A 20427-nucleotide genomic window follows, 5' to 3' on the forward strand; every position below is an offset into this window, starting at 1 on the left:
GTATTTTTTAAAACATTAATGTTATGTGCCATAAATCATGATTTATCACAGAAAACATTTGTGATTAACCAGGTCTCTGCACAAATATTAATAAAAGTTTTTGTGTATTTATATTCACCAATAATTGAAATTCTATATAAACCTTTATTCATTTTGTATTTTTCTTAAATATGCTCATGTATGTGTAAGTGTTTAGGATGTGATTAATCGTTTGAAAGGCCTCATTTTTTATTCTATAATTGAGGCATTTTAAGACGTGCCGACCATCAGAGGTCAACTAAAGGTGAGCACAGTTAACAGCATCTGTACCCGCCCCGATTCTGCCACAATCAATTTTCTGTCAGGTCAGCGGTAAAAGACCCCCCAACCCCCCTGGACGTTACCCCCAACACGACACAGCATCTCGCACGCAACCCTATGCAGAAACCCCCCAGCTACACGTTTTATTTTTAACACCGCCTCGGTGTTGAAGCAGCGTTACTTCACTGTGTTCCACTGAGGTGTTTTTTGGTTATTTCCTTATGCGCAAGGAAGTAATAAATGCTTTTAAAACAGCTTCTGAAATACAGCTCAGTAATCAATGCCGGTGAGTGAGAATTGTTGGTAAATATCTCAGCACAGCTTGAAATGTGGAGTCAAGAGAAAGGTGAACGTAAAGCAGATCAGAAAGACTAAGATTAAATCAAGCTGAGTGCTTTTGTTCGGTTCTACAGTTTCTTTCCCACCCGCATGCCAGCCGAATCATCTGTTGTTCGGTTGTTAACTGTACACATCCTTTAGGGTTGCAGTGTAATTTATTCATTAATTAAATTTGGAGAGTTCTCTGTCAGCTCACATAACTATATTGACATAACGGTTGTGGTGCTATTATTAAAAAAAGAAAAACTGCGGGATGGGGCAACGTCTGAGTTATTAATGGTTTCATCTCCACTCTATGATTATAATTCTGATTGAGGATTTTGTGATTTCGCCCAGGGTAGTTACCACACTGTTTGGTTTGATCAATGAGTTTCTTTTTGCTTTTGGGTGAAGGGGACGTTTAAAAAGCTATGAATCTGCTTATTCTACTTCTATTGGCATATTTTATCAAAGTCTCTTCGACTTTACTTTCATTCAGCAAGTGTTTCCCACAATTGTGCAATAAACTCCTCTGCTGTGTATTAAACAGTTTTGTCGTTCATGATGAGTGTGCGCTTTAGTTAGAATTATCGATCTTTAATTTAAAAATCCGATAATGTGGCTTGATTCAGGATCATGTGAGAATCTTGAATTGTCAAACTTTTTCATGTAGCGAGGTGGGTAAAGAGTGTTTGTAACCATCAGTGTTGGGTAAGTTACTCTGAAGAAGTAATGAATTACTAGTTACTCGTTACAAATTCAATAGTGTAATTAGATTACTGTCCAAATTACTCTCTCCAAAAAGTATTTAGTTACTCATTACAAATTACTTTCTATATCCTACATCAACCTGATTAGTTAAGTGATTCAAGGATAGACATGAAACGGCTTATTTAATTCATTCAAATAAATAATATTATTAACTGACCAAAGTATTACAAATGTGAGAATTATACATTAAAGCACAGATTTTAAAGTAAGACTTTGAATTTTGATGTCAATTACACTATTGCACACGCATATATTTCACAAAGTATTTAGTTTAATTACATCAAAAGTAACTGTAATTAAATTACAGAAAACATATGAGTAATCCCTTACTTTACTTTTTCAAGGGAAAATTTGTTAAATTACAGTAACTAATTACTTAGTAACTAGTTACACCCAGCACTGGTAACCACAGAAATTAAATGTTTACGATATTATCAAATGTTTTCTATTAATAATAATATTGATACTCATGGTTTTAATATCACGGATATTGACACCCCGAATATTTTGACACCCCTAATATCGCAAAACCTATTATGGTTGTTTCAACCTATGATTGGTTAAAGTGCTGAGAAAACCAACCGTTGGTTTATTTGACCGAACCATGTGTTGTTTGATGCAACGCAACATGGAGTGGACTTTATTGAAACATTTTATTATGTATTGCCAGGTCAACTTATTATCAGGTCTGCTTTCCTGTAGCTCAGCGGTTAAAGCATGGCGCCAGCAACGCCAATGTCATGGGTTCGATCCAAGGGATCGATACTAAAGAAAAGTATAATATGATGTAATGAATGTCGCTTAGGATTAAAATGTCTGCCAAATTCATAAATGAATGAATGTTATCTTGCACTATCAGCTATTGCACATGGACCCTCCGGCTAAAATAAATTGTTTGATTACAAGATTGTAACCAAGCGTGAAATATCCAGAACGTCTCTTGCAGCAAGGCTTTGCCTTTTAGATGAGTGGCTGGGCTGCGTCCAGCATTTCTTAATAATACTCATTTTTACCCAAAAAAATGTACTCCCTTTCTGTTTCTAACGGCTTGTAAGACCAATTGTGTGGTCTTCACAAGCCTCCCAAAGTAGATTATAGTCTTTATGAAGCATGTAATGAAATCTTTGATGGCGGATCGCTTGGTTGTAGTGGCTCTGCATTTGTCATGTTAAGCGTTTGTTCTGGATTTATAAGAATAGTTCGGTTTTAGTTGACAGGCAGTCGATTTTGACTGATTCTGACTCGGTTCTTGTCTGTCAATTTATGTCATCTGACATCTATAAATGTCTGTCAGAGATGTTGCAGATGACCTGTCTCAGTTTTTATTAGAAAGACCGTAGACGTGCATTGAATAAGCGAACCTGATCCATATCTAAAGATAATTTTAATTTGAAACAGAAAGCACCTAGTACATCAAAACACTTTATATTCCCCTAGCAACCACCCACAACACCTTGGCAACCGCATAGCAATGTGCAAAAGCACCTTAGCAACCTACTAGCATCGTGGCACTCTTTCGCCCTTGACATTTTGCACAATTTCTTTGTCATTTCAGTCGTACAGTTTCTTGTGGTGAAGCTTATTATTCATCTCCTTTGCTGCAGCTGTAGCCCAGTAAGGGCTGGTGAGCTGCCATCTTCCCAGTGTAAAAGATTCACAAGAGCCCATAATGCCTCTCCAGTGTGCTCCGGCCAGCTGCACGGGTGGGCTCCACAATGCCCCTCCCTCACCATAAACTCAACATGTATCTTAAAGGAGCAGTTTATTGTGACCAATGCAAGTGAATGGGGGGCTGTTGACAACATTCTTCAAAATATCTTCTTTTGTCTTCTATGGAAAAAAGAAAGTAATACAGGTGTGAAATGACAAGAGGGCGTCATTTTGAAGGTGAATTACTCCTTTAATGCAGTTAACATCTACTGTCCGGACTCACCCAAGAGAACGCCTAGCATTGTTACACATACGAATGTTACGCTCCGTGGGAATAGATTTTGGCCCCATTCTACACATCAGCAGATGGGGTCGCCTCCCGGCCCGATATCATGTGCTTTCAGACTACAGCCTGGGACGCTGACACAGAAGTGACAGTTTAGATTACTCAGAAACACATCACGTATAGTCGACTCCTCTCGTGATGCGTGTGGATGTTCGAATCACAGCTACACACACGCCCAGGGACAAATACTTGTTTTTATGTGCAAAATCCCGAGCAGTGTTTAAAAAAGGATGCCATTGCGTGCATCTTTCTTTAAATGATGTTGGTCAATACGTTTCGAAAAACGATTATAAAAACTTTTTGTAGAATAACACATCCAATGTCAGTATAATTAAATAACTAAAAAAGCAGTGAATTCACGAAAGCCCATTTTAGACGCCCAATGCTGTCGCCGTAAATCATGCCAAATCAAGTCTAGCTGTCATGCTGACCTGTCCTCTGACTGCTGGTGTGATCATGAAAGCCAAACACAATGTGCCTGTACAGTCAGAGTCACCTAGATCAAAAGCTCATACAACAATAGATAAAGAGGATTATGGTCATTGTTTTCTCCAGTCTTTCCCTTTCTCTAAGATGAATCATTTATGCAGGCCTCTGGCTGCCACTGTTGTTCGGTAGCATCTTGTTCCAAGTGGATCACCATATTCATTCGCTTCAGCGTGTCCTATAGGATTCCGATTGTAGTTCGGCCCGCCAGCCGAATTAAAACCGGAATTATTTCGGGTACCATTTATTTACCCTCATATCTTTCAAAACCTGCAAATGACTATTTCTTCTGTGGAACACAAAAGACGATATTTTGAGAAATGTCTCTGTGGTTTTGTGTCCATACAATGGAAGTCAATGGAATCCAATATTGTTTGCTTACCAGCATTCTTCAAATTATCTTCTTTTGTGTTCTGCAGAAGAAAGAAAGTCATAATGGTTAGGAAAACATTAGGGTGAAAGCATGATAGTTGAACTTTCACAGCCGATGTTAAAGTCATGGAAACTGTTATTTGACCGTTGGTTATCTTAGAATGTGTGTAGCTGAATTCTTATTACCGGCTGTAGGACTGTGATGAAAGTTAAAGTAATTAAATAAAATGTTTACGATCTCTGATAACCAAACACTACTCCAGCGGCTCTTCCTCTTATATAAGTAAGGCCTCGCCCCCTTTTTGGCGTATTCCTTTTGGTCGGAGGTTTTTTAAAAACTCGGAAATAGTGACATTGTTTACCCGGGAAGTAAAGGGCTGTAGTCCGATTCCAGCCGTTCTTTGTAGTCCTTGAAAAATGAATTCTGTTAAAGACAATATCTCGCTTGGCATTGAAATTTGAGCTTCATCATTTTGCAGATATTGTTTATGCTCTAACAGCAACATTACACTCTAACTAAATCTATCTATTTTAATCTATATATAAACGGTTATATGCACCGTTTAAATAACAATCATCACACAAATGCAGTGAACAAACAAACACCTGAACTTCGCGAACGTATGCTCTCTCTCTCTCCTGCACACAAGTGAAAGTGACGTCTTCGCATGCTCCTGCTCTCCTTGCTGCCGCGTAGGCGTGCCGCATGCTTTTCTGGGAGAATTGTCCAGAAAGAGACCAAGAAAAATATTTACAAAACAGTTTTATATGTTCCAAAAAAACTTTCGGAAACCAGTACGATCACTGGGAGAGTGTATCGATCACAGAAATACTACATAATACGCCCAACTCGTTTTTTGACAGGTTGACCATATTAAAGATGAGAAGACGGCACGTTCAACATTGTAAAGAAGTCAGAATGCATGACACATCGTTGCAGCACCCCTTTAACCATTCATAGCTGCCTACCGATGCAAGGTGTTTCTATCTTGGGAACAAGTTACAGAAAACAAGATGTGCAGAGTGTCATGACAACGGCAAAGTAACTTTGTATCATTTCACGTACAGTATGGCTTCCTGTAGCTTAACTGGTAAAGCAATGCCAAAGGCATGTGTTTTTCACGTGCTGATAAAATGTTAAGCCTGAATGCACTGTAAGTCACTTTGCTTCTGCAAGAAATTACATTATTCCATGAGGCATATTCTTTTATCCGAAGTGTTTGTGATTGTCTATAAGCTATCTTTCCAAGGGACCAAATGCAAGAAAGGCCCCCTCCGTAAAATGCTTTACTCTGTCCTGTTTCTTGTACCACGTCAGGTAGTGCTGATAAAGAGGGTCCCGGCTAACCGAAATGCCTGGCAACTGTAACCAAGAGGCAGACATTGCCTCGCTTGGTCATTGGTCTGTGTAGGAGAATTGAAGCGGTGAATACAAGGAGGAGAGGTAATTAAGCGACTAGAGACAAGATGATATGAAAATCTTTGATTATTTTTGAATGGGGAAACATCTTCAGGGTGTGCAGGAAGAAGCGGATAATGAGAAAAGAGGGAGAACCTTGGAAACAAACACACAGAGAGAGAGAGAGAGAGAGAGAGAGAGAGAACGAGAGCAGTGTGCTAGAGGAGTTGTGTGAGGAAGATGACCTCAGGTGCTGCCAAAAGGGGGAGGGAGGAGAGAGAGAGGGAGGGAGGGAGGGAGGGAGGGAGGAAAAAGAAAGGAGGGAGCAAGAGGCACAGTGGTGGAGAGAGAGGCGGTGAGGAGGAGAGGGAACCGTGAGCCGCTCACAGCAGCTCTGTACACCGGCGGCGTGAGAGGCTGCTCTCATCCGCTCGTCTCTTCTCAGTTTACCGTGCGATTTTGAGCTTTTCATTTTCAGACTCCTTTGGAATCGATTCGTTGACGTTCTTGACATTATTTTGACGTTATCTTAATGATATATTTACGTTTAACTACGTAGACATTCCTCAAATATCCACCGTCAACCTGCTTTGGTTCTCAGGTCATTGGAGAAAGCTAACAGGGGTGATAGAGTGGTCTGAGGATCTTCAACTCATCTTTTGGGTGTTTCACGTCTTTCTTACGGAATGTGCTTTACGAAGAGACTACTGGGTCTACCTCAGCAAAGCGTACTTCACAAGAAGCTTGGCATACGTCTAATCATATCGCTTGCATAGACTGGCATGCTGTCACATCTCGAGTGGATATACAAAGCTTTCATCCGTGGCTGAATGTGAAACGCTCGGTCAGAACTGGAAAGACGTGGGAGGCAAATGGGATTCCCATATCATGCTGTTGGTTCATCAAATCTAAAGACACTTTACTATGAAGCACTTCTCTTCATGTTTCTATGAACTGCTTTTTATACAACATGCATGATGAAAGTTTGTGAAGTCATTGGATTGCGAGGAAAGCAAGACCAAAGGTGATGCTGTGGACCCAGAATATGATGCGTTAATAATTTTTACTGGAAAAACTTCACTGCAAGTGTACGTCAGGCTACTATCAATAGCTTGGGCAGATTTTACACTCTACCCTTTGTTTTGCACCCTACATTTGTTGTATGATGCATGTGCGATTACAAGACTTTTGCAAATTGAAATCAGGATTTTGTGGCATTCAGCAGTAGACATAACTCAAGAACTAAATTGATATTTGACATTTATAGTTTTCTAGTAACCAATTTTTTATATGAAAGAACACATCATTTTTTTTATTCATCTTATTCTAATAAGCATCGTCAGTTATTCTTCAAGCCTGTCTCACGCTGTGCATATTCAACCTTATGAGGACATTTGAAGTATTTGATAGCTACCCATATGCTAGATAATCTGTGAGAACTATACACAACATTTCCAGTCTAGCTAGTTTTTATAGTCTCGCTTAAAGATGGAACTATCCCTGCCTGACAATTATTGAACAGCTACAAAGCATGACTGATTTCAGAAAGCCTGGTGCCTTTTTTCTGTCTTTATGGGCCTTATTGATTTTTGCCATTGCTCATTTCATTGGGAATCAGCCATGTGAAAGACAGAAGTTACGGCAAAGAAGATTGAGTTCTTCTTACTGAGACGAGAGGGGACATCTGCACTGCGTTCAGGACAGCGGAACCTTATCCAAGTGAACAGGCTCTGGAACAATGAACCGATCAGGCCCGATCGAACCAGTCGCCACTGCAAATGGCAGCCTCGGCGGTCATTTCCTCATGTCCCTAAACCATTCCTGCCCTGTTGGCTGGGGACAGAACAAGGTCGTGGAGGCGTGCGTCTTGGAGACGGTCGTCATCGTATTGCTGACTGTACTCATCATAGCAGGGAATTTGACTGTGATCTTTGTGTTCCATTGTGCGCCATTGTTACACCATTACACCACAAGCTACTTCATCCAGACGATGGCCTATGCCGATCTGTTGGTAGGTCTAAGCTGTCTGGTGCCCACCCTTTCTCTACTTCATTATCCAGCCGGAGTCCAAGAACCGCTTACCTGTCAGGTGTTCAGCTACGTTATCTCCGTACTCAAGAGTGTTTCAATGGCTTGCCTGGCTTGCATTAGCGTGGACCGCTACTTAGCGATTACCAAACCCCTGTCCTACAATCAACTGGTAACACCTTGCCGTCTTCGTTGTTGCATCGTCCTCATATGGATCTACTCATGCGTAGTGTTTCTTCCTTCTTTCTTTGGCTGGGGTAAGCCGGGGTACCACGGGGACATCTTTGAATGGTGTGCTCACTCTTGGCCCACTTCTGCGTTATTTACCGGCTTCGTGGTCTGCCTGCTTTATGCCCCGGCCACCTTAGTGGTCTGTTTCACCTACTTTCACATCTTTCGGATCTGCCAGCAACACAACCGTGAGATCAGCGAACGAAGGGCACGCTTCCCGAGCCAGGAGATGGAAACTGCAGAAGGGGGTAACCCCACGGGTCACGGGCCAGATCGGCGGTACGCAATGGTGCTCTTTCGGATCACCAGCGTCTTCTACATGCTGTGGCTCCCCTACATTTTCTACTTCATTCTGGAGAGCTCCAATGTGTTGGAAAGTCCTGCTCTCTCCTTCGTGACCACCTGGTTGGCGATTAGCAACAGCTTCTGCAACTGCGTCATTTACAGTCTGTCCAACAGCGTGTTCCGGTTGGGGATGCGGAGGCTCTCGCAGACGCTCTGCTCTTTCAGCCCCTGCGCTCACGATGACAAGGACTTCGGAGAGCCAAAACCGAGAAAAAGAGCCAATTCTTGCTCCATTTGAAGATCTGTAGAGGATTGCTTGGATCAGTCTTAAGCTGCTAACTGTTGTCAGGATTTGGTCCAGACTTTTATTTAAACATTAACGAAAACTTGATAGATTTTTACCAGATTGACTGTTACACATGCCAAGCTAGAAAACTCATCTCTCACAAAAGAAGAATTTTTGAAGTTATTGTATTATAAACATTCCCTGTAAATACTGACGTGACAGCTGCCTTGTTCTTACAAGTTAACAAATAAATACAACGTAAACTCAACGTAATTACAACTTAATGGTCATTGGTCACAACCGGTTTGGTTTGCAGTCTTTAGAGAGTTTGTGAGAAAATGTAAAGCAAAGGTGAAGGTTCGAAGCAATTGTTTGTTAAAGCTCTCACTCAATTTAGAGCACACTTGCTATTTTTAGTCGCATTACCCATTTCGTAGAATTGGTTGTTTTGATGTTTGTAGAGTTAGTTTGTCACAGCCGTAACCCTACACGGATGCTTTTCAAATGGACAATGGATTAAAGACCTTGTTGAGGTCTTGAGCTTTGTGACTTTGAAATTAGCCAGTGTGTTTTCACTTAAAATGCGGCTAAAACAAATAATGTAACGTGGGACCAATGAATCTTGTCAAACGCGATGTAGCAAAGGGTAAAACCAGTCAATCCAAGTGTTTTTTCAAACCTTTATTCTAGATCTGATGTTTTTGAAGGAAATCGTGACGTTTCGCACAACATGGACTACGCCTGCAGCGGTTGTGAACTGTACTTTAGATGACCAGTGGTGTGAAGCCTTAGCTGTTTGTAATTAGACCTATTTGCCTGCAGTGACCCTTTGAGAAACATGCGACACAGCATGTTTTAGTTTTCAATGTTTTCTTTTGCTGAATCAGCTTGTTTGTTGCTTGTTTTTCACTCTGCTGTATGAATGTCTAAAATCGATTAATTTATCCTATTTATGTTTTCTCTGTCTCCTAAAATTTATATTAAATTGAAGCTATATTTACATTTGTTTATCTTTATAGTTTTTTTTATAATTTACTTTTTGTTTTTACTGGCTTGAAAGCTGTAGATAAAGATATCAAGTTTTATTTTTTTATTGGGTTCTGTCGTCCAATTAAATTTTTCAGCAATTTATTCTATTCTTTTACATCCCCAAATTTTTACATTTTAAATTATATCCCCACTAGAGATGCACCGATATATTGACCAATAACCATTTTCGGTCGATAAAGGCAATTCTTCACGCCATCGTCCAATAGTTTAAAAACAGCCGATGATCAGGACCGATATATTTCCCTTCAATCAAAATCCGAATTGGCAAATGGTACTCTGAATAATCGGCTATCAGTATCGGTGGAAAAAATTGATATCGGTGCATCTCTACTCTTTACCTTATTACATACTCCCTTTGCTTCTATTATGTAATTAATTTTAAATGAACCCTCTGTTTTAAGTTGCCATAAGCAAAGGTCATCTTTTGACTTTGCAAAATATGATCATGAAAGCCATTATTTTTATGATACAGATTATATATGGCTGCTGCTTAGGACGGCATTAGGAGCAACACGTATTGCTCATTGTAGGATTGGTGTGTTAGTCACATATTTTAGTTACCTTAATATTTGTAATACTTTACAATGATGTTTTAATTCATTTACATTGGTTAATGCATCAGGTATCTACAACAGACCAGTATTGTTAATTCATTGTACCAATTGCGTTAACCAATGTTAATGTATTACATTTATTGTAAAGTGTTACCATTGTTTATGAATTTAAACAAATTTAAATGCTGAATCTCTCAGCTCAGAGTGCAACTAGGATAGGTGATGTGCATTAGATAATGAAGAAAAGGCAAAACTTGAAATTAGCTATTTATTTATTTTTTAATGGATGTAAAAATTAGCTAGTATACTCTTTGCTACTGATGATTGATGACTAAAATCATGAACCCATGACATATCTGATGATGTCAAATTCTATCGTGATGTATGTTTTTATCCTAAACTTAGAAACAAAACGTGAAATATATATATATATATAAATATGTGTGTATATATATAAATATATTTTTTCAGTTCACAAATTTTTGTTTGTTTTTGTGTGATACTCTGTCGCTGCCAGTACAATAAAAGTGAACATTGAACATTCATGACGCCTGCATCTTTTGGTTAGTGAATTTTTATCACTTACTGATGTCCTTTTTTTAAAGCAATTTTCCAGTTTTATGCTCAAACACTATGATCATTTAGGACCAAAACCCAGCAGTTACAAACATCACAACAGCATCTAACCTACTGTACACAAATGCTGTTGTAGCACATTGTAATGAATGTCGTACTCCATCTCACAGCTCAGCTCGATTGGTTCAGCCAGCTTTGTAATATTTTCAGGAGCAGGCCACAGCGGATATATGCAACTCGAACTTTGACCGGCCTCTGAGCTTTCCGAGCAAAGCGGCCCCAGACTGCACACGCAGCAGGGCTGGCACTCGATGACTGCCTCTAAAAGGTTACAGCTCCCCTTAGAAGGGAAATTATACATGTGCGGTTAGAGCGAGGGAAAATGAAGTGACCTTTTTGAAATCTAATGAGCACATCAAATGTTTCCATGATCACGGGAGGCTTTGGACCTTGGCACCGGCATGAATAAAACATGAGCGCCCTCGGCGGTCAGTAACACTACTTCTCGTTTCGGCTGCCTACACTTACGTGACCTTAGAGTGAGCCGTGCATATGACATTGTTCCACTGTATGTTTATTATATCAAATACATTTTCCTCCTTTATTTGAAGTGACTGTTTCACATCTGTGTGTACCGCTTGAGGTGTCATTGAAGTGCAATATCAGAGTTCCTTGCAGATCTTTACGATGTTTGGCTGAGGCGGCTGCTCCGGGGCCATGCCCATTGCAGGCATTGAAGTTAATGCATGACTTGTCACAGACTTTAACAAAAGAGTTCTTGTTATTTGGCAAAAGTACAGTTACAGGTTATTTAGGAATGTTTCCCAGCTTTTGAATGAGATTTGTTGTTTATACCATATTGAAAGCTTTAAATACTTTGCTTGGTTAGTCTGGTTCTTTTGTACATTTGTCTTTGCAGATGTTAATTCACACAAAAATGAAAATGCTGTCATCATTTACTCAACCTCTTGTCATTTCAAACCTTGCAGAACACAAAATAAGATATTTTGAAGAAAGCTAGTAACCAAACAGCATCGACACTTATTCATTTCCATTGTATGGAAACAACACATGTGTAAGTGAATGGGTGCCAGTTAACAACATTCTTCAAAATATCTTCTTTTGTGTTCTGCGGAAGAAAGAAGATTATAATTAGGTTTAAAATGACAAGAGGGTGAGTAAATGATGACAGCATTTTCTTTTTTGGGTGAACTATCACTTCAAAGTCTGATGCAGCCGGCATGTTTCTGTTAAATAAAATCATCACAAGGAAAAAAGGCTAATGTCAGCGAAATGCTAGTGTAGGTTGAGCCCAGGATAACACTCTGTCGAGAACGCTGGTCATTCCTTTATCATGGTTATTAGCCTTTTTACTGCATTTGTAGACAGTGGTATAGTGTTAGAAGAAAGTGTTAGAAGAAAAATATGGGTAATTTTATGTCTAATATGCAAACAGGTTTGTTTCTGTTTGACTTTGCTTTTTGGATAGTTGACATCAAAATAAAAGTTTAGAACAACTTGAGGCTTAGTAAATGATGACAGAATTTTTATTTTTGAGTGAACTGTCCCTAGAAGTCATTTTAAGCTATATCCTTGCTTTGCATTATACAATTAACTAAATTAAACTTATTTACAAATCATGTGAGAATGCTCATCATTCCGGACCAAACAGTTTGTACATCATGCAATACAAATCACTTTTTATATTCCAAAGAAAATCAAATGGGTTTAAAAGGACATAAAACTGATACGTTTATTTTAGGGAGTTATGTAGCTTCTTATTATCCATGTTGGTTCTTTGCTCTTAGACGTTTGTTCGCCCTGCCCGTCTTTCATCCATATTAATGGAAACAACGAAGCGGAGCTTACCGTCCAGAGCCTGTGAATATTTATGAAAATCTTCATCAAGCCATATTATGAATTCCTTTTAATATTAATCTGTGCCACCACACAGCTTCAAGAGTTGTTCTCGCCCATCAAAAAGCTCTCAGAGTTGCGTGACAGTGAGCAGGAGGGGCACCTTTCCCTCTCAGAGGCGAGCGAGGTGCGAGCTCTAATCGAAGATAAAGCACTCACGTTCCTCATCATACACAATGTTAATCGCCCTCGTCTCTGAAGCTAATGGCGCCTATCTTTGCATGCACTTTAAGTGGGATACCGGTGCTTGTGAAGTGAGAGATTAAAATGATGCTAAACCCACCCAGTCATGTAACCTAGGCCCACAGGGTGGCACTCTATAAATCTACAAACATATAAAAATTATTTTAACATTTACTCACCCCCATGTCATTCCAAACCTGTATGACATTCTTTCTTCTGTAGAACACAAGAAGAAGAAGATATTTTGAAGAACGTTGGTTATCAAACAACACTGGTTCCCATTGAATTCCATTATAAGGACACAAAACCATAGAGACCTTTCTCAAAATATCTTCTTTTGTGTTCAGCAGTAAAAAAGTCCACATGAGGATAATTAAATGATGACATTTCTGCGTTTGGGTGAATTACCCTTTTAACCCCACCTGGGGTCGTCTCAGATGAAGCTTCTTTATTTTAATGTGTTATGCAATACAGGGTTTGTGGATTCTCCCGTTCACGACCAGCTGAATGGCCTGAGGTCTGTTGATGGTAACATTCACCGACAGCTGTCCACTCCTTGCTATTAAGCTGGTCGCATGCCCGTCTGAGGGTAACACCATCTGTACACGCTAAATCTGAGAAGACCAGGGAGTCGCTGTTTCTTTGGTTAGAAAGAAATGAAACATTCTGACTTGATTGCCAGTATATAATGTACATTACATTTACATTTATGCATTTGGCAGCCGTTTTTAACCAAAGTGACTTACATTGCATTAGACTATACATTTGTATCAGACTATGTGCAATACCTCGGATCGAACCCATGACCTTGGCGTTGCTAGCGCCATGCTCTAACCACTGAGCTGGAAAAATTACTCTACACAAAAACAAACAAATTTAGCTAGAAATTAGCTCATACCCAATGGCGACACAGGACCTCCCTCGGGAGTGTGCCCAGCTGTTCAGGCCTGGCAGCTCATGCAGACCTGTCACCCACCAGTGTGCAAGCTCCGAACCTGGCAGTCTCCTCCACTCCTTCCTTCTTTCCCTACTCTCAGATGAGGCCACCCCTGCCGGGACGATAAACCACATTCATCTCCCAGGAATTTATGACATCTCACTCTTAATGAAATACCTTGAGACATCCGTTCCTTCTCCAACAGGGCTCTTGGAACATCACCAGATTGCATTAGGCCCAAGGTTGATAAGCAGCTCTCCCTAGAGCCATCCAGCGTCATTTACACCCCGTGAATATGGATTTTCTTCCGCTCCGGACTTGTCTCCAACCTCTCGGGGACACATTAACACTTGAGACTTAGATTAATTTTAATCAGAGAGCGATGAGATGTTATGTACCCACGTGCAACACCTTCTCTCCGCCCATCTTATTGTTGTGGAATGCTCTTGTTGCATTACCTTTTGTGCTAATTTTAACAGCAGACGAGTATATACATTATACTGTTGTTTAATACTCTTATATATGTGTGGGAGGGTTTTGTGACCCTTCTCAGGTGGTTGATGCTAGACAATGAAGACATCTGGTTCAACAGAGGAGGCAGGTACGCTCCAGATGTTCAACTCTGAAGTGCGAAGAAGAGACGAGGCGGTTGGCTTAGAGGTTAACTTGAAGATCGTTTATTGTAGGTGCGGAAGATTCTGTCTGGCCCATCGTCTGTCTTTTGTTTTCACATTACAGCGGTCACGATATCAGATTTTCGCTAAACAATTGTTTTGTCCTAATGAATTCACTGTATTTTATCGCTTTATCGCTTTCATTTTTTTTAAATAATGTTGTCGGTTATATTCAGCATTGATGATTATTTTTTGGCCAATAAATAACTACAACAAAATTTGAAGCATGGTGAGACCGAGTAATATTATTATCTTAAATAATTTCGTAAAAATTATATTGTTAAACAATTTTTTTTTTTTAATTTGTCGTAATAGCCACTATAGCGATAAACTCTCTACCTAAGTGTATTTTTTTGGCCAAAATAAGAAATAACACAAAGTTAACAAAAGTAAATATCAAGTTGACATTATGTAAAAAATACCGCAACAGTATTCATACCACGATTTTCACACGCAATATCGGCATAGTTAAAATGTTTGACGCAACAACCCTAATAACACAAATTATCTGTAATCATATATATAAATATCATGATTTTTGTGTCAATAACAATATATTGTGACACCTCTTTTTCACGTTTTCATTAAATAATCATTGAAGATTGAAATTGTTTGAGCGCACGCAGAATCCAAATAATGGGAAAATCAAAAGTCTGTAGCATTCTATTTCTGGCGTATTTGAATATTAATAATTCCAGCTTGTAAATTCCTCAGCTAAATCCTCCGTATGCAAAAGCAGAAGGCAGCCATCTTACATTGTCATGGAAACCATGAGGAAATCTCTAGTGTTTTATGTTTGATCATCGAACATTAATTAGAATCATAGTCTTTCAGAAGCAGTAAAGAGAGCGAGACAATATGTCGGCATGCATCCACAAGCCCTTCGGCATCCCTCGGCACATCATAGAAGTCTTTCGCTATTGTTTTTTCCAGAAAAAGCCAGCATCACGTGTCTTGGAATAAATAAAATGGCAATCGCTGTGAAATTGGCAGCTTTTATTAAGCAAGAGGCGGAGTAAGAGGGACCTCTTATTCGTCCCAGTGGAAATGGGGTCCCGTTCTCCAAGACTTGATGTCAGAACAAGTGTCAGTTTTTGAGGAGCATGTTTTCACATGCTCTCTCAGGGGTTGAATGCACGTTCTGCTTCGCTAGCATGTTGTCGAGAGATCAGATCAGAGCTAATGACCCTGATGTTAATGAGACGGCAGACGCTCTCCGTTGGTCTCCACAGACAAGCCAGCCGAGTCCTTGACCTTTGTTTCTTTCCTTCTTTCTTCATCCTTTTTGCCAGCTTTTTGTCCTATTTTTCTTGCCTTCCACCTTTAATGTTCTCACATTTAGACAAACCTTCTCTCTCATTCTTCCTAACAGTATGTCTGGGCTTGTCTCCTGCCACGTTCTGGCAGTCTGCCTTTGAAAAGACTTCATAGCATGCTAAACCATTTACTGTTGTCTACTTTCAATGTACTTTTTTGTGGCTGCTCCGTCCTGTTATGGCAAGCTAATATTGAGATTGCATTGAAGAAGTCAATGTTAATCTAACATTTAGCTCATGTTCTTTTTGCTTGGTTTTGTGTTAGTCAGAGTTGGTATCGATTTCTTTCAATTTTATTCAAATTAAAAATAAAATATAAAAATAATAAAAATAAAAAATAAAAATAAGGTTTTCATTTCCATCAATTTTATATATTTTTCGTCATTTTATACAAATAATTTTTAGAATTTTATGTGTATTTTATATTAATTTTTAATTTAAAAAAAAATTGTCGCAGGCTCATTCTACAAAGCGGTATTCATTTTGCCATAACTCTGAACCATTTGTGAGAAAATACACCCGGAGAACTGGTGTAAAAAAGGATTATGAATGAAAACTGTATATGAGTGATACTAAAAAGACTTTTACGCATGCACTACAGTATATTTTTCAAGCCTGAGTCCTAGATTCTTTCGTTCTTTAGTTTTTTGAGAATTTCAAAAACAATCTGAAAAAAATATTTGTCTATTTAAATCTATTTACAAACACGCAACACAAAGTAATGGACAATTACTCGAATTTATTTAAAGACATTTGTGATGGCACATGATGATGGCACATTGTGTTAGAATTTGACAGTCAAAAAACTAAATGTGTAAAAACATATTTTTGCTTCAGATTCTAAAGGGTTAATAAACTTATTTCAGTTTATTGCCAATGCGCCATTTCAAATTTTCGTTTACTTCTAGGTTTTCCAAATAATATAAAGACCTATATTTTATTTTATTTCGATTAACAGAAATGTTCATAGTTTAGGTTTAAGAAAACTATGATAACATGTTATCCTAATGAAGTATTTCACTTGTTCATTAAAAACCTCTTTGAGATTTTTTACCACAAATGATTCATACCTCGCTACAACCATGTATCTAAGATAATACTTTTTATGATCTATTAAAACCTGATGGACAATCTTCTCACATCATCTTACATCATTTCATGTATTCTGTTGTCATATTTTGTTAAATATAATTTTATGGAGATAAAATAGGATGCAATGATCATTCATTGTTGACTGTAATAGTAAGTACAAATATGACAATTTAATTCCCTCTGGACCGGAAACAAACACACACATCAGTGTAGCATTGTTTACCAACTTCTTCGATCAGGAAAAGAACGTAGATAAAATGTTGCCTGTGCATGAATGTAGTTCGTCTGTAAATATTTGAATCTTTTTTTGCCCACATGGACATTTGTGCTGCATGATTCACTTAGTTACATTGAAGTTCAGTACTATTTCATAAACAGAAAATTTGTAAATGAGAATGGCTTTTTGCATTTTGTTGTATAAAAGTGCAGCACTGTATGTAACGGACAGTAAACGCAAGTACGACTAGATCATGCCATGAATATGATAATTAGCATATGAAGAGTTAATTAACAAAAAATAACAAATGTTTTTATTGTACATTCCAATTAATATCAATGAAACTGCAGTTGGGTTCTTTTCATTGGGTAATAATATGAAATACAGCTAACTAACACAATAAAAAACATAAAAAATACATGAGTTATTGGATGAAAATAAACTTGCATAATATAGAGTTGATTTTGTTATTTAAAGTTGTTTCTAATATTAATTAAAAGCAAGTTTTGTTATAACAATTGCACCGGACCTTTGACGTTGATGAGAATTCAGATTTGGACCATTAAATGTAAACTTTGAGAACCCCGGTTCTAGTCAGACAGGTGCATTTTGGTCTGTTGAGGAAGCGAGACACATTGAGCAAAATTGTCGAGTTAATGCCTTGTTACAAAAAGCAGGTCACCACGAACAATGAAGGATCCATTTGACACCAGTTATTTCTTATCAGTCTCCATTCACAGCCCCTTAATTCATCATCCACTTTATGAAAGCACCTATTCCCCTCTGAGACGATGGGCTTATTACCAATCATCTCTGTTGGTTCAGCTAGATCCGTCATGGTTTTATCTGCTTGGCCTGCGTTGAATCATCCCTCAGCACTTTTTTATAGGAAGGCTCTTCTACTTTTCTTTATTTAAGTGTTTGAGTGGGATTGGTTGTTCATTTGAATAAAGTATCGACAGGTTGAGACTTCCTGTCAGCGGTTCAGAGGTTTTTTTGTCTCGCCAGCCTCCAGTCTTGTAGCTATGGCAACTCTGGAATCATAATTCGAGAGGACTCTTGAAAGTTTTTTTTAGGTTGAAAAATTATGGCTTTTAAAATAGAACGTTCTCCGCTTATAACATCCATATGCAATGCGATAGTGAAAAGTCAAAGCTGCAATCTCTTCTTAAAGGGATGTTGTTCTTTAGTGGAACACAAAAGAAGATATTTTGAGAAATGTGCCTTTGGTATTGTTCCCATACAATGGAAGTCAATGGAAGCCAGTGTTGTCTGCTTACCAACTTTCTTCAAAATATCGTCTCTCTGCAAAAGAAAGTAAGTCATACAGGTTTGAAATGACACAAGGGTCAATAATAAATCATTTTCATTGTGGGTTAAAATATCCCTTTAATAACCTAACTGTCTCAGTTCTCTGGGGTCTGCAATCTTTACATAGAAAGGTCATAGAGGTTAGTTGACACATCCACAAGATGTTCTCCAGGATTCACTCCGGGACTGCATTACCTATAAACCTTCATAGGTCCTCTCCCGGCTGACCTGGTGTGCTCCATGCATCCAACACAGATTGCTTTGGGATGTCTTTGCTGGTCTTGCTGGGTCACGCAATAGTCGACTTTACCCCTGTTCACTGATCTGTAACCTATATACCCTTTTCTTTCATAATAGAGAAGTTTATGGCCCAACGAATGAAGGGCACCTTCCATCCAGTGCTCGGATCACAAATGGATGTGTATGGAACATGTGCTGTCCCCAGTTGAAGGGACAAATATAGCTACCGTTCATGTGTGTACTTTCATATTTGCCCATAAGTGCGTCCCGTGAATTAGCATGCAACACATCGCTGACAATTAAAAGAACAGCGGCGGGATATTGACAGACGAGTTAACGGTCTGTCCTGAGGACCAGATGTTGCAGGCCCTAGGGAGACCTAGAAATCTTACAACAGGTATGACGGAACTGAGGCTCCCTTGTTTTCTAAAGAACTTGCCGCTGAACACAATGCCGCTGAGCCATTTCTCAAAATATCTTCTTTTGTGTTTTACAAAAGAAAGAAAGTCATACAGCTTGAGAGTGAACAGTCGCATTGGATCGACTTTTTACCCATATGCCATAGGTTAGCCGTGGTTTGTGTACGTGTGTGAGATCTGTTGATTCGCGGTGTGTTTTCGCACTGTGACACAGTTAATAACCGACCGTCAATGCGATCACACACGGCGCAGACATGCATTATGCATGAAGAAGATTAATCTGTCTTGGTGCTTGCAAAGTGTTGAGAGCACTTCAGCCTTTCTTCCTCTCTCGCTGTCTTTCTTCCGCTCAGCTCACCTTCTATTTTTATGCTGCAAGGTTGGTTGTTGTGATCAGGCTAATGCTGCTATTTGCCAATTTCAATTACGACCCCCTTTGAACTGCGCCCGTTCCACCCTGGGGAAGAAAAAGGGAAGGTAATATTGCTACTGTCAATCACCTGTGATTTTTCTCTCTCCACTTTTTTCCTTTGCTTTGTATTTTAACCTCTACCATCCTTTGGTTACTTATAGCCTATTGTAGAAAAGTTAAAAAACACATGCTGTACCACAGAAAATGATTTATTTTTGCTCTTTAAGGAGCCATGTGATGAGATTCTAGCGACATCTAGTGGTGAGGTTGTGAATTGCAACCAATGGCTTACTGCACTACGATGCCTATCACAGGAGAAAAATGCTGGCACGTTTTCACTTCTTTGCCGAAGGCAAAAATCTATTTTCGAAACACGCTCTGTAGAGCAGTTTATCCATTAAGGGCTACTGTAAAACAACATGATAAAATCCATGTAAGGGGACCAGCGGTGTATGTAGATGGAAATAGCTCATTCTAAGATAATAAAAACATAACCCTTCGTTATGTAAGGTCTTTATGCACCTCTAAAGACATAGTTTTGTGTACTATGTTGCATTTCTGTCAGTAGATCCTCCAAAAAATGACACGCTGGACCTTTAAAACGATGTTGGGAGAAGGTCAACACAAACGCAAATCAACTTAAAAAACTAAGTTGAAAAAATGCTGGCAACTTAATTGATTTCGCGCTTAGCACAGCATAAATGGTCAAACGTGTTTGTTTTATCCGTAGTAAACTAACAGCTCCAGGTCATGAAATCCATTTCTGCGACCTGGCTTGACCTATGAAGGTTCGTATTATAGAATCACGAGAGATGACGGCACCATTCCGATCCCCACAGTAACGTTTAAGGCTCAGTTCGCAACAGATCGGGCTTTTGATATCACATCATGCCACTTATTCTCTCTGTTCTCCTCCGGCGGACTGGTGTCGTGGCCAAGAAATGGGTCAGCTCGCCCCGAGTGGAGCTGTTCAGACAGCCGCTCTGAAATCAAACCCGCGCAGAGACAATCTGACTGGCATAGAACCTGGTGGGAGGCCCGGCTCAAACTTCACAGG

General features: G+C 39.1%; 2 protein-coding genes across 2 annotated transcripts in view; both read left to right on the plus strand.

Annotated features, from left to right (window-relative positions):
- The window catches only part of rabgap1l (RAB GTPase activating protein 1-like), a 70318-nt gene that overhangs the window by 18570 nt on the left and 31321 nt on the right, over window positions 1-20427 (plus strand). The gene's annotated exons all lie outside the window — the stretch shown is intronic.
- gpr52 (G protein-coupled receptor 52) lies at window positions 5615-10468 on the plus strand. The gene is made up of 2 exons (XM_056757902.1): window positions 5615-5687; window positions 6244-10468. Exon 2 carries the CDS (start codon window positions 7381-7383, stop codon window positions 8482-8484), a length of 1104 nt encoding a protein of 367 aa, XP_056613880.1. The 5' UTR covers window positions 5615-5687; window positions 6244-7380; the 3' UTR covers window positions 8485-10468.

This window comes from Triplophysa dalaica, chromosome 10 (genome assembly GCF_015846415.1).
Source record: "Triplophysa dalaica isolate WHDGS20190420 chromosome 10, ASM1584641v1, whole genome shotgun sequence".
Taxonomy (NCBI): domain Eukaryota; kingdom Metazoa; phylum Chordata; class Actinopteri; order Cypriniformes; family Nemacheilidae; genus Triplophysa; species Triplophysa dalaica.

Excerpts from the sequence above, each read along its gene's own strand:
- gpr52 (XM_056757902.1), top strand. The coding sequence starts at position 7,381 with ATGAACCGATCAGGCCCGATCGAACCAGTCGCCACTGCAAATGGCAGC.